At 48.2% G+C, this 20440-nt stretch overlaps 1 protein-coding gene across 1 annotated transcript in view; it reads right to left on the reverse strand.

Annotated features, from left to right (window-relative positions):
- The window catches only part of GRIK4 (glutamate ionotropic receptor kainate type subunit 4), a 363160-nt gene that overhangs the window by 83917 nt on the left and 258803 nt on the right, over positions 1–20440 (reverse strand). The window contains exon 10 of the mRNA XM_003418197.3: positions 4116–4223. Within this exon, the coding sequence (XP_003418245.2) occupies positions 4116–4223 (108 nt within the window). The remainder of the gene's footprint in view (positions 1–4115; positions 4224–20440) is intronic.

A 20440-nucleotide genomic window follows, 5' to 3' on the forward strand; every position in this document is an offset into this window, starting at 1 on the left:
GGAGAGCAGTCTGTGGGCCTGGTGAAGTGGGAGAGTGAGACGGTATGCCAGGGATGAGCTCTGGGCTGAAGGTAATATGGTTCTGATTCATGATCAAGTCCACTGTCATGTCAGTGAGATGGGGCCAATCTCCCTGCCTTCTACACATGCCAGCCTCAGCTCAAGGATTTCTCCCTCCCCCTCTCCCATGTAACCTAACTCATCATCTGTCTTGGAGTCCCATCACTTCCTCCTACTCCAACCCACTTCTCAGAACTCCTACTCCCAGTCAGCGTCCCTCATACTTAACCTTCGGTGTTTTCCTATCTGCACCTGCTCCCTACGTACAAGGTAAGTGGGGCCTGGGACTGACTCTTCCACTTCTTTTGTATGCTCCACCTGCCTCCAGCATTAAGCAAGCACTAATTATGTGAGTGAAAAGCACTTAAATGGCTGCTTGGACATGGCTTGGCCAGGGGTGTCCATTCCTAGTTTGGCAATGGCCTAGGCTATCTTTAATTGCCCCAAGGAGTGTCACAAAATTCTCCAATCCAAATACTTTCTACACTCAATTTAATTTAAAATTCACTTACATATTCAAAGTAAATACATGCACGGCTGTTCTTGGAGGGAGGAGACACACTGGAGAGCTAAAATGTCAGAAAGGCCGGGGCCCCTTGGTGCTTTGGGAAATGTGGGAGGCCAAGCACTGGCCTAGAGACTGTCTCTTGCAGAAGCACTGGAAGAACTGAAGCAGGCAAAGCCTGGAGGCTGACACAGAACAGATGTTCAAGGAATGGTTGCTGCTGCTGTTAACAGCCGTTGAATCAGCTCCCCACCATGGGGACCTCGTGCACGATAGAATGAAACACTGGCCAATCAGTTGCAGACCAGACCATTGTGATCCATAGGGTTTTCACTGGCTGATTTTTGGAAGTAGATCACGAGGCCTTTCTTCCTAGTTCATCTTAGTCTGGAAGCTCCGCTGAAGCCTATTCAGCATCATAGCAACACTCAAGCCTCCAGTGACAGATGGGTGGTGGCTGCACTTGAGGTACACTGACCAGGAATCAAACTGAGGTCTCCTGCATGGAAGGCAAGAATTCTACCACTGCATCATAGCTGTGACTAACTCTGTGTATTTGCTGGTGCTGACAAGCATGCACTGACAGCAGCGGGACATAACACAGATACGTGTGGAGTTTTAAGAGAGAAATCATGCAGGATGACCATTTGCCAGGGATCACTCACAAGTGATCACTAAGGGGCTGAGGGAACACTCACTACCTTCATCAACTCCTGAACCCCTGGAAGCCTGGAATGGGAATTACTGGTCTACTGACCAGAGTGTGATAAAAGCCACAAAAGAGACACAAACCTTGGTAAGAGGGGACAGCACGTGCAAAGGCTGGAAGGCAAGAAAAGGCATGAATGGTATGGCGAGGACATGCTGGGACACCAGCACCACTAGATGTCCGGTTGCATGGAGAGGAAGCAACGAAGGTAAGCAGGGCCGATCATGAAGGGTTTATCCACAGAGCCAAAGGCAGCAGGGCCTGGGGAACCACTCACTCAGATTTTAAAATGATCACTCTGACAGGATGGGGGGGCGGGGGCACAGGGTAAGCAAGTGAGAAGGGAGCCCACTAGCAGGCCATGCCAGGAGTTCAGATGAAAGGAGTAACATGGGCCTGAATTACGGCACAGACAATGGGGATGGATAGAGGGCACAGAGGGCAGGCTCAAGAGGTATTTCAGAGGTAGAAAAGGACAGCCCAGCAACCACACTGCGCCTACCTCCTGGCTCGGCCACCCTGCCCCAGCTCCTCCAGCTGGAATGGCTATGGACACCACCACCTTCTAATCTTTCTGACATTTCCACGTTGGTTCAGATAAACTAAGGCTGGAGCTGAGACGGCAAGCAACTAAAATGCTGGGAGCTGGAATTGCTCTCCCCTTCCTTTGCTCCGGAGCCCTAGTGGCACAGTGGTTAATAGCTAAGTCTGCAAACCAAAAGGTCAGCCGTTCAAATTCACCAGTTGCTCCCTGGAAACCCTATGGGGCAATTCTCCTCTGTCCTACAGGGACATTGCTCTAATGATCCCTCCGCCAGGAATACTCATCCCTTAGGCAACTGGTTGGCTCTCCCCTCACCTCCGTGAGAGCTTTGCTCACATCTCACCTTCTCAGTGAGGCTGACCCTGACCACCTTGTTTGGGGGTCACTCTCAACACTGCCAAATCTCCTTCCCACACCCTACTTCTTGTTCCCCTTAGCCTTGTTGTTGCTGTCATTTGGCTGCCACAGAGCCGGCCCCCAACTCTTGGCTACCCCACGCGCAATCAGATTAGACCGTTGTGCTCGATAGGGTTTTCGCAAGTAATTCGCCAGGCCTTTCGTCCTAGTCTATCTTAGCCTGGAAGCTCCACTGGAACCTGTTTAGCATCAATAGCAGCATGCAAGCCTCCACTGACAGATGGGTGGTGGCTGTCCCTTACTTAGCCTTAAAAAAAAAAACCTTACCACGTTCTAATTTATGGAGAGATTATATTTACTTTTTACTGTCTATCACAGATTTCCTGTTGGAATGTAAGCTCCTTACAGGCAGGAATTTTTGACTGCTTAGTTCATTGACATACGTCCCAAGTACCCAGAACAGTGCCAAACACAGAGCAGGTACCGAATAAATACTCACTGAATGAATGAAAAGATTCAGTGATCCCGTTTCCTATCAAATGAAGAGAAAGCGCAACAGCCTGGCATTCAAGTTCCTAAACAATATGTATGCAACCCACTTTTCTGGACTTATGCCTCTCTACTTCCCAACCAATGCCCATTCCCTGGGCCAACCTATACTTTTCAGCATTTCCCAAACACCTGACAATTCTCTCCTTCCTTCATTGCCACCTCTCCCACCCACCCTGTCTTTGAAATGTCCCTTCCTGTCTAAGGCTTTGCTGACCTCCCCAGTGGGATGAGGCCTCTCGCTCCTTCAAACCCCACAGGAATAGCTTTGCAACTCTTTCGTGTTTTTTATCACACTTGGCTTACAGTAGACCAATAATTCCTACTCCAGAGTTCTGGGGCCCCAGGAGTTCACCAAGGCAGTGATGGAGGTCCCTGAGCTGTCTGTATGACGCCTAAAAGCCTAAAAGAAACAGATACATTTGCAGACCATGTGCATTTAGCAGGGATAAGGTTGAGCAGGCTAACTAATACATCAAGTCTCTTTGCTTTGGGCTGGAATTACATCAATGTGGCAATACTGGTTATCTCCTGCTGGTAAGACACTGTGCCAGGCAGGTAAATAGGCTTTTGGTTAGTTAAAAAATAAAAAAAGGGGAGGGGGAAAACTAATTATGGCTTAATATAAGCAGTTCATTTAATTGACAAATCTTTTAAAACATGAAGTTTTCAGGAGGGAGGAAAGATAACATCTTGGTCATATATGCAGCTGGCTTATTCTATTTGCTAAATTATAACCTTTTTGAAGCTAGAGATGAGTCTTACTCATCTTTATGTCTCCTGGACTGAGCACAGTGCCTGGCACATAGTGGAATTCTGTAATTTCTGAATAGAATGGAATTGAATAAAAAAGGTCTTGCCCTATGATATAGATTAATTGAGAACTCTCCTGTCACCACCTGGAAATAAAGAATCAGGCCACATAAACACACAGAAACTCACGTGTTCACTCGGAAGGTGGGGAGACGGGGAGGGACCCATTTTGTACATTGTAGGCACCAAGCAAGGTGGCCACTGCTGGGAAACAGCAGTGAGCACCCAGTGCCCTGGATCCAGCCCCCTGATGGGTTTCTCCCACCTGTGCCGTAAGGTCCCCTTCCCTTGGCTGTGCACAGCTGCCCAGCTGCCAGGATGCCCCCTGGAAGAGGCATCCATACCCTGTAGTGTCTCTTCACCCAATCCGTCTTCCCCAGCTGCTGTGAAACGCATCAAATATCATTTCCATATGCAACAGCAACTTGAGTTTAATTACACTGTCATAAATTGGCCTCAGTGCTGTGATTAGAGCTCCCATCTTCTGTTCACTGGGAAGGGAAGCCTGTGACTGTATGGAACTGCGGGAGGCACCCTGGGGAGCTGCAGCTGGGAGGCCCAAGGAGCACCCTGCTTACCAGGATGGTGGTGACGACCAGGGTGGTGTTGAAGAGACTGTCGGAGATGTTGGACGCGTAGAGGCGGCTGTCCATGCTGAGGCCCTCTGCCACATGCCACTGGCCGATCTGAGAAGACCAACAGGAGAGGACTAGGAGAAATGGGGGAAGGAGGAGCTGGGGATGGGGAGCCTGGGTTGCTGAGGTCCTGAAGGTGTCCAGGTCTGGGAAGGCAGGCACAGGCCAGGCATCCAGGGTTGGAAGAAGCTGAGAGGCCAATCCTCTGCCTCTGGTTGGGTGGCATTTAAACCACAGAAGGAAGGGGGATATGGAGCATGGAGCAGCGAGGCTGGATTAGGGCCAGGAGATACCTCACACAGGGCTAGGCCGGCTAAGGGAAGGGTTGGGAGAAACGTGAGAATAAGGAAAGGAAGGGGCAACAACTTGGGAGCGGTAGAAGGAGAAAAGGGAAAAATAAATCAGGAATGGAACGCGACCAGGGGAGTGCTCTCACAGGGAAGGTTACTAAACATCTGGAATCAGATACTCTGAGGCAGGATTGAGCCAGCAGTGCTCTCTCGCTTCAGCCTACCTTCAATAACTCTAACTAACTAAGGATGGTGTACTGGAGAGAGCTGCATATACCGGGCCCTTGAATGAATGTTTGGTTAATAGCTGAATGAATGAATGAATGAACCAGAAAAGAAAAGACCCAGGTTCTAGTCCCAGTTGATTCCCCTGCTAGCTGTGAGAACTTAGGCAAGTTATTTAAATCTTTTGGAGCCTCGGTTTCCCCATCTGCACGTGGGGATGGTAACTTTTGCCCTGCCTTCTTCATAGAGCCACGTTGAAGACCAACTGAGACGATGTATGCACCACTTTATGTTCCATTATTCAGCCAGACCCAGAAGCATGGGTCCCAACTGTGCAACCTCAGAAAAGTTACTGGACCTCTCTGTTTCCTCATATGTAAAATGTGAATAATAATAGAAACTTCACTGGGGCATTGTGAGGATGTATTTAACCTGGCACTTAAATGCTATTTTCCCTCCTCTTACCCTTTGTCTTGAAGACCTTTAGGGAAAAAAGCCCACAGCTTACTTGGTTACCCATTCTAGGAACTTACCTAAACCTAAGCTCAACAGCAGAGAATTGTGTGTTTGGTGGTGGCTGGTTTGTTTGGTTTCCCAGTGGAACGGTTTTTATAAAAAAAACCTTAAGTGAAATCCCAATATATTTCTCCTAGCTGGAGCCCCTGGCAGATCAATTTTGCCGCTGAGCAGTTTGAGGTGGGCAACCAGGAGAGACGCTGACAGCTGGCTGGAAACCCAGTGAAATGCACACACCCGCCTCTGCCAGGCGTCTTCAGGCTCCAGCAGCAGCTTCCCTGGAAAACCCTCACAAGTCCCATGGATGCCATGTGGCTCTGTTCCTCAGAGCTGGGCTCTGGGTTCCTCTTCTGGAAGCTCCAAGAACCACAAAGACATGTCTCACCTGGGTCACCCCACCCCCAGTCGAGGGAGCCAGGGAGCTGAGGGTCCATCTTCCTAACTTCCTGTAAGTTGGAGCTTGTAGAGGAGACGACCAACCCAGGACCATCTGGGACCATCAGCTGGGACCTCTCCCAGGCCTCCAGTTCCACACTGGAGCCCTATGGTTTCGGCAGGTGGGGAGGCTACGGTCTCCACACGTGAGGAGTCCTGAGGTCTCAGCATGTGAGGAGCCCTAAGGTCTCCGAAAGTGAGGAGTCTGGTGGTCTCCGCAGGTGAGGAGCCCTGAGGTCTCTGCAGGTAAGGAGCCCTGAGGTCTCCGCAGGTGAGGTGCCTGAGGCTCTGCAGGTGAGAAACCCTACAGTCTCTGTAGGCGGGGAACCTATAGTCTCTATAGCCTGTGTAGGTGGGGAGCCCTACGGTCTCTGCAGGTGAGCCTTTCATCCGGAGAGATGACCAAAAACTCCCCTCCATGCCTCTGTATGGATGTGACCTGGAACAGGGTGAGCAGGTGTCTCCATCTATTCAAGGATGGAATGAACCTGTACATGCTTGTGTTCTAGTTTATAAGCAGTGTCTCAGGCATGTCCAGACAGCAAGCCCCATTTTACAGAAGAAATCCAGGGCAGAAGAAAAGAGTCCACCTAACTTGCCTAAGGTCACTCAGCCAGTCAGCTGAGAGGCCTGAGTTTTCACTCTGTGTTCTTCACCCAGATGAAGCTCCCTAAGGAAGGCTGTGCAGCCTCCTTGTCTGACTGCCACGCATTCATTTACCTGTCTGTCTCCCCGCTAACCTGTGTGTGTGCAACAGCAGGGGCCATCTTATTTCTGCTCACACCCCAGCACCTTGCTCAGGGACTGCTACCCACCTGGAAGCAGGGCAAGCCATCCTTTCATATCAGATTACTGCTGCGGGCGAGGGCTGGCAGAGGGCAGTGAGCCCTCCTCTGGCCCTCTGGAGCACCTGTGATCTCCCCAAGAGGACAATCAGGTCAGGTCATTTCCTGCGCGTCCCCTTCCTCAGCTCTCTCTACAGGCTGAGGGGGTGGGGAGTAGAAGGGATTAGCAGCTAGACTCAAGTGAAAGGGGAGAAGGTAACAATAGTTACTGAACACCTACTGTTGTGCTAGGTGTGTTGTGTTCTATCATCTCTTTGAATTCTCCCATCAACTCTGAGAGTAGTTATGGTGCTTCTGTTTTACTTATGGGGAAACCGAGGCTCTGAGAGGTTTGGTGGCGTGTCTAAGCCACCTGACTAGTTGGTGCAGCACTGGCTTGAACCCAGGTCTGTCTGACCCCTAAGTCTGTGATCTTTCCTATCCCTGATGCTGCCCCTTAGAGTGGGGGTCACTAATACACCATTCACATAAGCAGGCCAGGCTAACCAGGGGAGGGTCTGAAGGGGCCTCTGCTACTCAGCTAAAACTCAGAATACAATGCTTTTTTCTCCTTGGTTTTGATACCCCACAGGGTCAGGTGAACTGATTCTCCTCTTGAAGGCTGAGTTTCTCTGTCTTCAAAATGGGTAAATTGGCTTCTGATGGCCTCTTAGGCTGGGAAGGGCCATATCTGGACAGAAGAATATAGAGAGCAATTGGGCTAAATGTCAGCATTTGGATGTTAGGAACAGGATTGACCATCTCAGAGTCCTATTTGTCACTTAAACCTACACCTTTACCCCAAAACGGCCAGTTAGACCTTGGGTCTCCCTGTCCATGTTCCCACTTTACCTCTCTGCTTTTAGGGGATCTAATCCCACCAACCATCTGCTCTAGGAAGCCCCAGTCCTGGTCTTACACATCAAAGGCGCTAGAGAAGATCTCACAAAAGCCAGGGATAGAAACTATTTACCCAAAGCTAGAGCTGACAGTCTGAGCAATCCTCCCACCCTGACACCCCCTCCTCTGAGGCCATGGCAAAGGTACTAATTAGCCCCCAGGCTCCAGTCAGGAAATCAATCTCCCACCCACTCTCTCCCATTAGCCCCCAAGAAATTAATAAACTCATCAGATCCAACAAAGTGCTTGGCAGCTATTACCCAGTGCAATCTAATTGCAGAAAGGCAGTGGTAGGGAAAGGGAGAGATAGCCAGGCGCCCTGGGATAGAGGCTAATTGCCCCACCCACTGGGCACCTTCGAAGCCACACACATGCCGGGGTGGGCAGGAGACAGAGCTGTCATCACTGACAATCTGTGCCTCTGCCTCCAGCCAAATCCCCTGGCTCCGCCCTGCTGACACCTGCCCTGAAGCCTCCTGTAGCAACAGCTGTTGTGTAAGGCTCTTCCACATGCCCACGGGTGCTGTCTCCACGCTTCAAATCATATTTTTCTTTTTCTCTCTCTCTGTTCCTTCTGTCTCTCCCATTTCCTCTGCTTTTCTACCAGGTTAGAGGTCCAGGAGTTGGAGAGAAAGGAGCAGAGTGTACAGATGTGAACACGGCCATTGCTGGCCTAGCCAGCACCTTGGTGCAGATAAGAAAAAGGTGCCTCTCTGGGCTGATGTGGGCCTGCAGGTGCACAGCCAGGCATACAGAATGCAGGCTGGAGTTCAGCTGCTTCTCACCCTGAGCACCGTATGGCCTGCACCAGGAATGTAATGGCCCTGGGTTTGGAGAACCTGGGTTTAACCTACAGCCTTTTTTTTTCCCACTACCTGGTGGTACAGTGGTTAAGAGCTCGGCTGCTAACCAAAAGGTTGGCAGTTCAAATCCACCACCCACTCCTTGGAAACCCTATGGGGCAGTTCTACTCTGTCCTACGAAGTTGTTGTGAGTTGGAATTGACTTGATGACAGTGTTTTTTTTGGGGTGGTGGGGATTAACGTGGCTTCTCTGCTTATTAGCTGTGCGACCTCCGTTTCCCCCACCTACAAGATAGGGACTAAAATAGTCATTCCACCACCCATCTGTCAGTTTGCTGTAATGTGGTGGCTTGTGTGTTACCATGATCCTAGAAGCTATGCCACCAGTATTTCAAATACCACCACCTATGGTGGACAGGTTTCAGAGGAGCTTCCAGGCTAAGACAGGCTAGGAAGAAAGGCCTGGCAATCTACTTTCAAAAATTGGCCATAGAATATTATCTGATAAAATGCTGGAAGATGAGCCCCCAGGCAAAAAAACCAAACCCAGTGCCGTCGAATCGATTCTGACTCATAGCAACCTAGGTTGGAAGGCACCCAAAATACACAGTGGCCACAGCAATGGACTCGAGCGTACCAACAATCATCAAGATGGCACAGGACTGGGCGATGTTTCATTCTGTTGTACACAGGTTGCCACAAGTTAGAGCTGACTCAATGGCAACTAACATCAACAGCAGAACACTAATTATTACTTCAGAGGGTTCCTAAGGAGATTAAGTGAGATAGCGTATGTACGAAGTACCATATAAGTATTCATTAATTTTTAACATCATTGCCTGAGACAGGAGGTCAGATCTCTTCTGTCTCGCAAATGGCTTTGCACTGTAGATTCTAGTTTATTAGACAAATAAACCAAGTCTCAAAGTTTGGTTCCCTTACCAGCAGTATCAGTGTCAAAACTGCAAATCCACCCTAGACTGACCAAATCTGAAATTCTAGGGGAAGGGCCCAGCAATCTGTTGTGACACGCCCCCAGGAGATTCTGAAGCAGGCTGGAGAAGAGCAGAGCGGAAGGAGGAACTCGGATCACAAGACCACAGGGAAAGGCAAAGGTGTAGACATTGATAGTGACCCAGCTGGCAAATGTTTAAAAATGTGCTCTCCAGGGAAAAAAGTCCTTAATTTTTAGTGTCTGCCAATTTCTGTGGTGTAAACACTCCTGCTGGCCGATTTCAAGCTATCAAAAGGGGATCACCAGACATAGCATTGGGACGAGGTGTGTAGAGTGGGCTCTGGCTGTATGTGAGAGCCGGCCCCAGCACACCACAGCTGCCAGGCGTGCACAGGCCCTCTGCCGGCCCTGGGAGCTTACACTAATCTCACTGCCACCCCTTATCAGTAGATAAGGAAAGCGACATCCAGGTAAGTTAATAACTTGCCCAAGTCCCAGAGCTGGTAAGTGGAAAAAGCAGAATTCAAAACCAGGCCAGTGTGCTGCTTAACTGGGATCACAGTATTTAAAACAAATGTGTGCTCCTTCTAACTACTGATTCTAGTGCCGTTAGAAGAGATGCTTTATGACAGCAATGCTTAGTCAAATAGGAACATTTAGGTAAATATAAGTGATATGAGATGGGTTTGCATGTGTGTAGAAAGTACCATTTATCTGACATCACCAAGGAACATAGAATCCATATAAATTAATAATAAGCTTGCTCCTTTAAGAACTAAAATTTTGGAGATTTCAATTATTTATTCAAAACCGTATTTCCAAAAATCCTTTCTAAAGGAATTATATTTTTGTCTACCCTATTAAACAGAGAAGCCATCTTGACTTTAATAAACCCATTGCCGTTGAGTCGATTCCAGCTCATAGCAACCCTATATGACAGAGTAGAAGTGCCTCAGAGGGTTTCCAAGGAGTACCTTGTGGATTCCAACTGCCAACCTTTTGGTTAGGAGGGGAGCTCTTGACCACTATGCCACCAGGGTTTCCAAACAGGCAGTGTTATCACAAAGCCAGTTAGGATACTGTGCTGGGATAGAACGCTGCCGCATGGGTTCCTGTCACATGCAGGGCCACTTGCCTGTATTTCTGTGTACTTTTCAGTGTTTGTCCCTTTTCTCACTGTGAGCTGTCACTTCTCACTGCCATCAGGATACCTGCCTCTCAGAGACCCTACCCTCCCAGTAACGGTGCTTAAGACCGAGCTTGGAAGAACAGCTTGTAAAGAAAGAGTAAATAAGGCTTGAAGGGCACATGGAGTCCTTGGGTGATGCAAACAGTTAATGTTCTCGGCGGCTACTGGAAAGTTTGGAGGTTCAAGTCCACCCAGAGACACCTGAGAAGAAAGACCTGGTGATCTACTTCCAAAAAATCAGCCATGGAAAACCCTAAAAAACACAGTTCTACTCTGACACATGTGGGGCCGCCATGAGTAGGCACTGAGGCGGGCCTGGGGGGCTGTAGTGAAAGGCTCCCTGACGTCAGTATGGGATACCCACAGTCCTTTGGAAAGGTGATTCCTGTACAATTGAATGAGTGCCAGAGACCTGGATTTGGTCTGCCATGTGACCCCGGGTGGGCATAAGTAAGCTGGTTACTCCCTCAGCATCACACTATAGAAAAGCTCGCCCGGGGGGCCATGACCACAGGGTTCTCTGCTGCTTCCCAACGGGAGCCTGCAGTGTGTCACCTGGAGTCTGCTGACCTGCATTAGCATCCTCACCCTGTGGCCGAGGGGCTGGGTGACCGTGACAAGTCAGTTTCCCCAGGTCTGGCCCCTCCCTAGCCTCCACCCTAATTAATGTCAGTTCCCACGGAACTTCCCCTGGACCAGGATCCATTCTGGCCTCTCTCTGCTCTGTTCTCCATGCAGCAGAAGCCAAAGTCATTTCTACAAGATCTCAAATACAACCACACCAGGCTCTGCTTAAAACCTTCCATTTCTTTTCCATTTTGCTTTACAGATAAAGACCAAAATCCTTAACACAGCATCCATGTCCCTGCATGGCCGGGCCTCTGCCCACTCTTCTACCCACAACTCGTGCTATTTCCTCCAGCTTCATCTGTGCTTCAGTCTCACCTACCTTCTTTCATGTGTTCAAGCGCCTCCTGCCAGGGTTGTCTTGCGTGCCATTCCCTGTCTAGAACTCCCTCCTTCTTGCATGCTCTTGACACCCCTCCCCCAGCCTTCTTCTCTTTCATCTAGTTCAGGGGTTGGCAAACCTCAGCCACAGATCAAATCCAGCTCATGCTTGTTTTTGTAAATAAAGTTTTATTGGAATGCAGTCAATTACCTTATGTACCATCACACCCATTCGTTTATGTACCATCTGTAGCTGCTTTCAAGGTCCCTGGGTGGCACGAAAGGTTTACGCTCAACTACTAACCCAAGGAAACCCTGGTGGCGTAGTGGTTAAGAGCTACTAATGCTAACCAAATGGCCGGCAGTTCAAATCCACCAGGTGCTCCTTGGAAACTCTATGGGGCGGTTCTACTCTGTCTTATCAGGTCCCTATAAGTCGGAATTGACTAGATGGCAATGGGTTTTTTTTTTTTTTTGGGTTTACTAACCCAAAGGTTGGCAATTCTACCTAGCGGTACCATGGAAAAAACCCCTCGCAATCTGCTTCCATAATGATTACAGCTAGGAAAGCCCTAACGGAGTACAATTCTGGTCTGCAACACATGGGGTCCCCATGAATTGAAATCAACTTGATGTCAATGGGTTTGTTTGTTTTTTTGGTAGCTGCTTTCCTGCTACAAAAGCAAAGTTGTGACAAAGGCCTTACGGCCCATGAAGTCTAAAATATTTACTACTTGGTCCTTTTAGAAAAAGTTTTAGCAAACCCTGATCTAGTTTATGCCTGTTATTCCTTCAGCCTCAGCTTGAAGGTCACTTCGTCCAGGAAACCTTTCCTTATCTCCCAAAATCAAACTTCTTCCAGGACCATATTCTTTTCCTTCGGAGCATTTATCTCAGGTCATGACTGTGCATTCATTAACGTGACGGTTGTTTACTGCCTGTCTTTCTGACTATACCACAAGCTTTGTGACAGCAGACAGCGAGGCTGTTTTTGCCCTCCCTTTTTGGAGCCCTGGTGGTGCAGTGAACAAGAGCTCAGCTGGTAACCAAAAGGTTGGCAGTTCAAATCCACCAGCCACTCCTTGGACACCCTATGGGGCAATTCTACTCTGTCCTATAGAGTTGCTATGAGTCGGAACTGACTCAATGGCAATGGGTTTGGTTTTTTTTGTTTGTTTTATAGTCAAAGAAGGGAGCCCTGGCAGCACAGTGGTTAAAGCGCACAGCTGCTAAATGAAAGGTCAGCAGTTCGAAACCAGTAGCGACCCCACAGGAGAAAGATGCGACAGTGTGCTTCTGTGAAGATTTACAGCCTTGGAAACTCTACGGGGTAGTTCTACTCTGTCCTGTACATTTGCTATGAGTCAGAATCCATTTGACAGCAATGGGTTTGGTTTTGGTTTTACCAGTAGGTCCTAGCACAGTGCCTGCACATTAGCAGAGCGGAGAAGAGCTTCATCAAATCACTTCCCCTCTCTGTGCTTCTGTTTCTGCACTGGCTGCACGGGTGACCCTCAGGTCTCTTCCTGCAGATGACTGCTGGAGGCCCAGGCACTTCCCGATTGTTGGCTGTCGTCCTTGGGACTCCCACGCCCAACCGCTGTGGGACAGCCCTCACTGTCGCCTGAGACACGGGGCCCTGCGAGAGCAGCTACACGCGCCTCCAGCTCATGGCCCTCTCCTGCCTCGAATCACTCAAGACTTGTCATTTTGCCACTTTGTTCTCTCCCAAGTAGGTAGAAAGAGACTCGTTTTTAAAGCCCTCAGGGATTTCCTCACATCCTTGCCTACATCCGTGGGTGTGCACATGGCTCTATAACATTTAATATTTTATGTACATTTAGACGCCTGTTCTTCGCACTCAGTGCTGCCAGCATCCAGCTTTTTCTAGGGAGGCAGACATAACTCCAAGGGAGGCTAAATCCTGCTTCATTAAGACTTCCCGCATAATTACTGACCACCTCTGCATGCTGGGCCCACAGCCCCGTAGTTTAACGTACATAAATCTCACTGACTCTGTGTAACAACCATGCTGTTATTCCCACCTGAGAACTGTAGGCTTAATATAGGCACTTCATACAACAATAATGCTTAATGCAGCCACTTCATGTAACAACTGTTTGTGGAATGAATGAAACTGAGACTCAGAGATGTCAAGCAACTTGCTGAGGACCACACAGCAAGTAAATACGGGATAAAACTGGGATCTGAACTTTCCCTGGTGGCATAGTGGTTAAGAGCTCGGCTGCTAACCAAAAGGTCGGCAGTTCAAATCCACCAGACGCTCCTTGGAAACCCTATGGGCAAGTTCTACTCTGTCCTATAGGATCACTATGAGTCCAAACCAACTTAACGGCACCTAACAACAATTATACCATTTAGTAGCACTTAGCCACTACCAAGTTCGGGCAGGTGGAGACTATGATGACCGTAACACATGGGTCTTTCCATCTGCCTCTCTGATCAGTGCTGTTGATCTTGTTGTGAGTTGCCATCAAGTCGACTATGACTCATGGCAACTCCATGTACAGCAGAATGAAACATTGTCCGGTCCTGTGCCATCTTCACAATCAGTGGTATGTTCCAGCCCATTGTTGAAGCCACTGTGTATTTTGAGTGACTTCCAACCCAAGGGGCTCATCTTCTAGCACTGTATCAAATCCACAGGGTTTTCACTGGCTAATTTTTGGAAGTAAATCACCAGGCTTTTCTTCCTAGTCTTAGCCTGGAAGCTCCGGACAGCTGAAACCTGTCCACCATGGGTGACCCTGCTGGTATCTGAAACACTAGTGGCATAGCTTTCAGCATCATAGCAACATGCAAGCCACCACAGCATGACAAACTGACAGACTGATAGTGGCTCTGATCAATACCCTCTGTGAACTTGTTCGCTGGAGAATAAAGCCCTGAAGGAAGTCTATACGAGAGCCCAGAAGAGTGGTCCTGGCCAAGGTCCAGCGGTGGTGGCTTAGGGGCTTGGCACAAGGGGAAGCAGGGGTGCCAGAAGACCCATGCTTCCCTTCCACCTCTGCCATGCATAAGGTGTATGCCTTTGGACAAGTCACTTAGCCTCTCTGGAGATAAATGAAGCTGCATGCCCATCGTATAGAACTGTTGTTGACAATCAACTGAGATAATGCCTGTGATGGCTTTTGGTAAGCCAAGATAAGGGAACATAAGACAACAGTACCATTTTCCATTTGATGGGAATGCAGCTGACCAGGAAGAAGTCAGGGGAATTGGGTTCAAGTTCCACTCTGCCATTTACCCTGTGGCTTTGGGAAGTCAATTTTGCTCCCTATTAATTAACGACAGTCTTTCTTGCTCTCTCCCTTTATTGGAATTATCTACGGGGATCACAGATGTGACTAAAAGTTTAAAGGCCTATCCAAATGCAAGGTCTTTTTATTCCAAATCATTGTTCTCTAGGGCTATCCGAAGTTGGATGAATCATAACTGACCACCTTTTCTTTTTAACCTTAAGTGCGGGTGCCAAGTTGAAGTTCTCATGGGTGGGGTGGGGGGGATTAAACTCAGTTGCCGTGCAGTTGATTCTGACTCATAGGGGACTCCATGTATGTCAGAGAAGAACTGTGCTCCCTGGGGTTTCAGTGGCTGATTTTGGAAGGGTGCATAAAATTATATATTAGTGTTTCTTTGAGTGTACAGAACTGGTTTTGATATAATGGACAAAAGAAATGTGATGGTCAAGTGTGAAACACTATGGCCACAGACCCCAGGAATTAATCAAGATTGCAACATAATACTGAGTAACATTTTCAGAGCCAATATAGTACAAGTCTGTACCTTGATATAAGACCAGCTAAAAAGACCTGTAATATAAGCCTCCATAGTGAACACCTCTGGTATGAGGAATAAAATGTTTATTGAATTTAAATCCAATATCTCTAGTCATAAAAGTTTAGCTTACAGGGGAGTCGGGGTTATGAACAAGGGCCCAACTGAGCGCCTGGGGGGTGATCTGGAAGAACAAAGGAAGTTGTTGAAGTTGGTCAAAGATCTCATTCTCTCAGCCAAAGGAGCCATCAAAATGTGTACTTAAGTCCAGAACGCTGTGAAAATTCAAGATCAAAGGAACACATGACAAGTGCCAAAGGTAGGAGGCCAAACGCAAGTCCAGGAAAAGTTGAGAAGGCCCTCCATCAAATGAACTCTACCCGGGCTATCAGCCTTCAACTCAAGATGGTCTAAGGCAGTGTTTTTTTTTTTTTTTTTTTCACTGTGGGTTGCAACCCATTAGTGGATTATGAAATCAATATTGTGGGTCAAGACTTGCATTTTAAAAATGAAACAGAGAGGAGAATAGATCAGAGTGTAATCTGCCCAGCAGGAGTAAATACTGCTTCATCGACCTTGGTTTAAGTTGCGTACATATGGATGTCTGTGTGTCCTGGATTGTAACCTAAATGTGAGTCAGGCAGCAAGAGTGTGAAAGTGCCTGGCCTAAGGGATCTGAGACACTACATTTTCACGACTCTATAATCAGCCTAGCAGGGTACCTTGAACAAGTGGATGCTCAATATACTTTTTGGCATAAATGAACTCCTAGTCCTAGGCACTTGTAAACACTAACTATAGAAAAATTATACAAGCTATTATTTTTTTTAGCATTTACCACATGCCAGGTACTGGACTAATCGCTTTACATGTGTTATCTTACTGATCTTCCCAATCATACTACAAGGAAGGTACTGCTATCATCCCTACTTTACAGATACAAAAACTGAGGCTCAGGGAGATTAGGTTTCTTGCCCAAAGTTCCAGAGTTCATGCAGATTCAAACCCGGGCAGGCTGTCTCCAAGACCACAATGCTATGCCACCCCCAAGGTATTGATCGTACCATGCTGTGGATATGTGGTTAAACATTTAGCAAACACTTAAATTGTTTTTCTTTATCCATTGGTATTTGCCTTAGGTAGTCCTGCCTGAGTTTCCACGTCCCTGAAGTCGGCCTTTGTTTCTCCTTGCCTTCGATTCTGACATAAATATTTAGAAAAGGATACTTAAATAAAACTTGAGAAAGAAGGCAGCAGGTAGACTGCGAGAGTCAAGCACCGGGAGATCTGGTTTCCTGCCATCATCTAGCTCTGGTCTCCAAGTCCCACATCAGACCAAGAGCTCTGTGAGACCTGTGCTCAGGCTCCTCACCCTCCCTTGCATCTGGGGATGTCCACTCAAGCTTCAGCCTGAGTGTCACTCCCTTGGGGAGGCCTTCCCCAACCGCCCTGACTTGGCCAGTATGGGGAGCCACACATAGCGCCCTGGATGTCTCCTTTGTAGCACCGTCACACTTGTAATCATACAGTTATTCAGATAATTATTTGCTTCAAGCCCATCTCCCCCACTAGACAACAGTCCACAAGCAATCAGACTCTGTCTTGTTCACCACTGGATCCCCAATGCCTAGCCCACAGTCTGTCAGTGCTCAGTAAACATTTGGTGATTGCAGGAGTCGACTCCCCTTTGTGGTCCCAGCTCCAGGACAGAGCCTGGCCTGTAATGGTGCTCAGTAAATAATATCTGCTGCATTGAATTATGCAGTTCCTCTGGGCAAATCACTCCTCTTTAGTTTTCCAGGATCTTACCTATAGAAAAAGGATATGGGCTAGGTCCCTTCCAGCTCTAACAGGAATTCCTGAAAAAGCCAGGTATATTTGGTTTTATTTATAATGTAGTGGCATTTTCCAAAGGGGTTGAGGTGGTACCTGGGAGAAGCTGCCTGAGGGGCCTTGGACAGGTGAATGCAGGAGGACAGTGGCGGCACGGTTGCCCAGGCATGAAGGTGAAGCAGGTGGCCATTTACGTGAGGAGTTAGGATGGCCTCTCTCCCAGCTGTCACAGCTCTCTCTGAGCCCTGTGGCTGATGGCTGGCACTCCTCCATTACACAGCCTAGTGTTTAATATGTTTGTGTGGTTAACACTGAAATACACCTAAGGGTTTTCTCAGGTAAGCACACCATTTACAAAGGGATGGCAGATTTGATGCAAGGGGAGAGAGAATGCTCTTCTAAAAACCCAAACCCGTTGCCATCAAGTTGATTCTGGCTCATAGCAACCCTACAGGACAGAGGAGAACTGCCCCATGGGGTTTCCAAGGAGCAGCTGGTGGATTAGAAATGCCCACCTTTTTGGTTAGTAGCCAAACGCTTAACCAGTACGTCATCTTCTACTCAGATCGCAACTAAAATATGGCTTATTGTTCCAGGGACTACTCATTAAGAGGGGTGTAGCCCAACTGGAGTGTGTTCCAAGGACACTGACCAGGAAGGTAAAGAGACTGAAATTACATTATAATAAGGAAAAATAATGAGGCAGACCTGAGGAGGATAGAATATATGTGTGAACCCAAGGAGCAGAGCTAAGGCCAAAAGGAAGAGGCTTAGAACGATTTCTGCCCAATAGGAGGAAGCACTTTCTAACAGTGAGAGCTTTCCAAGATGTCATATGCTGTCCCGACAGGTGGTGAGTCCCCCTTCATGGGAGGTGTTTAAGAACAGACTCTACTTCATGAGAATGCACTTGCGAGAATCCAAGCATTTGGCTGGAGCACTAGTCTTCAGGGCTTTTGTTATTCCTTTAGCACAGGAGTGTAGGATCTAGGTTCTACAGCCTGGGAAACTGGATGAAGGCCAGGGTATCAATGGGCAGATGAGGCCCTTGGACATCATGAGAAGACAGGAGAGCAGGAGTGTTGGGCAGTGGGTGCAGAGAAAAAAGGGCCACTGTAAGAAAACTTTAGCCACACATCACTCTGACCATTGCTGGTTTCCTCTCCTGGCTGAGTCTCATTCATCTGTCTGTAGCTCGAAGATCTATTGGTTGGTTTTTGCCAAGATGCCCAGACTGCCATCCCAAATCCCCAGACTCAGGGATGTGAAGTAGAATTTGATCTAGCCCTCACCGCTCCTCCTGCCAAAGAGAATAAACCCATGTCGGCTGTTCTCAGAGATTCCAGTGACAGGTGAATAGGGCATGAGTGGAGCTCAGTGCATCCCCAGTCAGCTGTGACTCAAAATGCCGCCCCAAAGATGCTCTCATGGATTCAATGGGCTCCCCACCTAGCTTGGAGCTTAGAAGTTAAATTGCCCAGAGTGGGGCTCTGGGGGTTCCTTTCTTTTTGAACAGGTCTTTCTTTTTAGACAGAAGTGCAGAGTTTAATAATTTTTTTTTTTTGCCTGTACCCCAACTTCCCCTTTTTTTCTTAAATGGCCGAAAATATTACAGACTCATCTGAACATTCTGGGGGATGACCAAATGCCTTACTCAAAACGGCATGTGGTGAGATCATGGCCGAGTCCGTAAATAAGAAGACAGACTCATCCACACAGCCCTTTTCTCACCTCCCAGAAGACAGGAGGTATTTCTAATTAGCTGCCGAGGAGAGAATTTATCAGAGAGCTCAGGCATTCTCAAGACTTTTCATCGTACAAGAAGATCACTGCCAGTGAGCATGACACAGCAGGGCCTGGAGGTGCCTGGCTTCATTTGGTACTCTCCAGGTGGAGAAGTACCTTGCAGAAGGTTGCGTTAATAACACAGAACCCTGAGCTCTGAGGGACAGATGCCACTTGAACTAATAGTTCTAACGAAGGCTCTGGGCTGAAGGAAGTTGGTCACTCACTGTCGTTCAGCAACTCAGGATGATGAAGTCAGTAGAACTGCCTGGAGCAGAGAAGGGTGTGCCTTCTGCGTTTTCCAAGACGGGCTGAGAACGGCACATCCCTGACCCAGCTGGATGCGGGTGCATGGGTGGGGGGTACTGTGTGCTCTGGGAAAATGGGGAGCTTTTAGTTTGGGGGTATCAGCAGCTCTTGCTGAGCAGTGCCATGTCAGGCAGGCCTTTGCTAAGCTCTGGACTCTCCCAGACATGGAGCCATGACTCCTGGTTCTCGTCTTCATGTCCACCCAGGGCCACTGCAAAGGAGGGGATCCTAGGCTCCGATGGAGACAAGAAAAGTGGTGATGGGGTGGGGAGCCTGTGGGGAACCCATCCCGAAGCAGGGAGGGGGATTCTGGCAGAATTTATTTCCACCCAGCATGGCTGCTGGCGTGAGCTGGTCACTGAAGCCCTCTCCCATAGCTTTGGGGTTACAGCAGGAGTGACGTGAGCCTAACACTCATTCCTGCTTTGTCTTTCACTCTGCCCTGAACCCCTGAATGAGGCGAGAGGTGAGATTCCAGGAATGCAACATACAAAGATAGATAAATTGATAGAACTCTCCATGAGAAATGACAGAGCTAAAATTTGCACAATATAGTCAAATCCTCAAAGCACATCTACAAACAACATTTCATTTTGTTCTAACAATAATTTTATGATGCATATAAAGTAGATATTATTATGATCACCATCCATATTTTACCAGGAAAACACTGAGGCTCAGGGAGCTAGATACCATGAGAGCTGTGACTCAGGCCGGAATCCTCAGCTGCTAACCGCCTCGCTCCTTCTGCTACCCCACACTGCCTGCCTCCACTCCCCTTGCTGGGATTTTCCACTTTCTCCTTGGCCTGTTTGCCTCTGATCCCCACACCTCTGGCCCGTTGCCTGCCTCACCTCTCATCTGAGCTGATTGACGCAGGCTGCTTCATGGGACTAAATTAGCAGCTAAACCTCTCCCAGCTCTCCCAGGCATGAGCTGGCTGAAGAGCCACAAAGAGGAGTCACTCAGAACTGGCAAACTTCCCCAGGCTGAGCTCAGGCGAGAAGCGTGATCGGGCACATTACAAGAAATATGTTTAAAATGTAGCACTTTCAAACCCTGCTCCTCTGCCCAAAAGCAGTCCCCCATTTGAAAATGTAAGTGGCTTTAATTTGTTGGCCCGCTGATTTGTGAATAAGCACCTGCAGTCAGTGAATTTTCCATCAAAGCTGACAAACAGCAAGTCCCTGTGTTTTGGGAGAGAGACCCAGCCTTAGGTGGCCCTGGAAATCAGGAGAGGAGAGAAAGCCCTTCAGGTCACCTCCCTCCAGCCCACCTGCCCTTCGACCATTGTCACCTGCTGGCCAGGAGAACCAGAGTGCCCCCAGGAGCAGGAAGCTAACAGCCTTTTACTTAGTTAGGAGTACTGCTAGTAGAGAATGGAAAGAAAATGAAAAAGGAAAAACATATCAGTGATTCAAGGGGCCTTCCATTTCACATTTTCAAATTCCAGTTGCC

Source organism: Loxodonta africana, chromosome 15 (genome assembly GCF_030014295.1).
Source record: "Loxodonta africana isolate mLoxAfr1 chromosome 15, mLoxAfr1.hap2, whole genome shotgun sequence".
Classification (NCBI taxonomy): domain Eukaryota; kingdom Metazoa; phylum Chordata; class Mammalia; order Proboscidea; family Elephantidae; genus Loxodonta; species Loxodonta africana.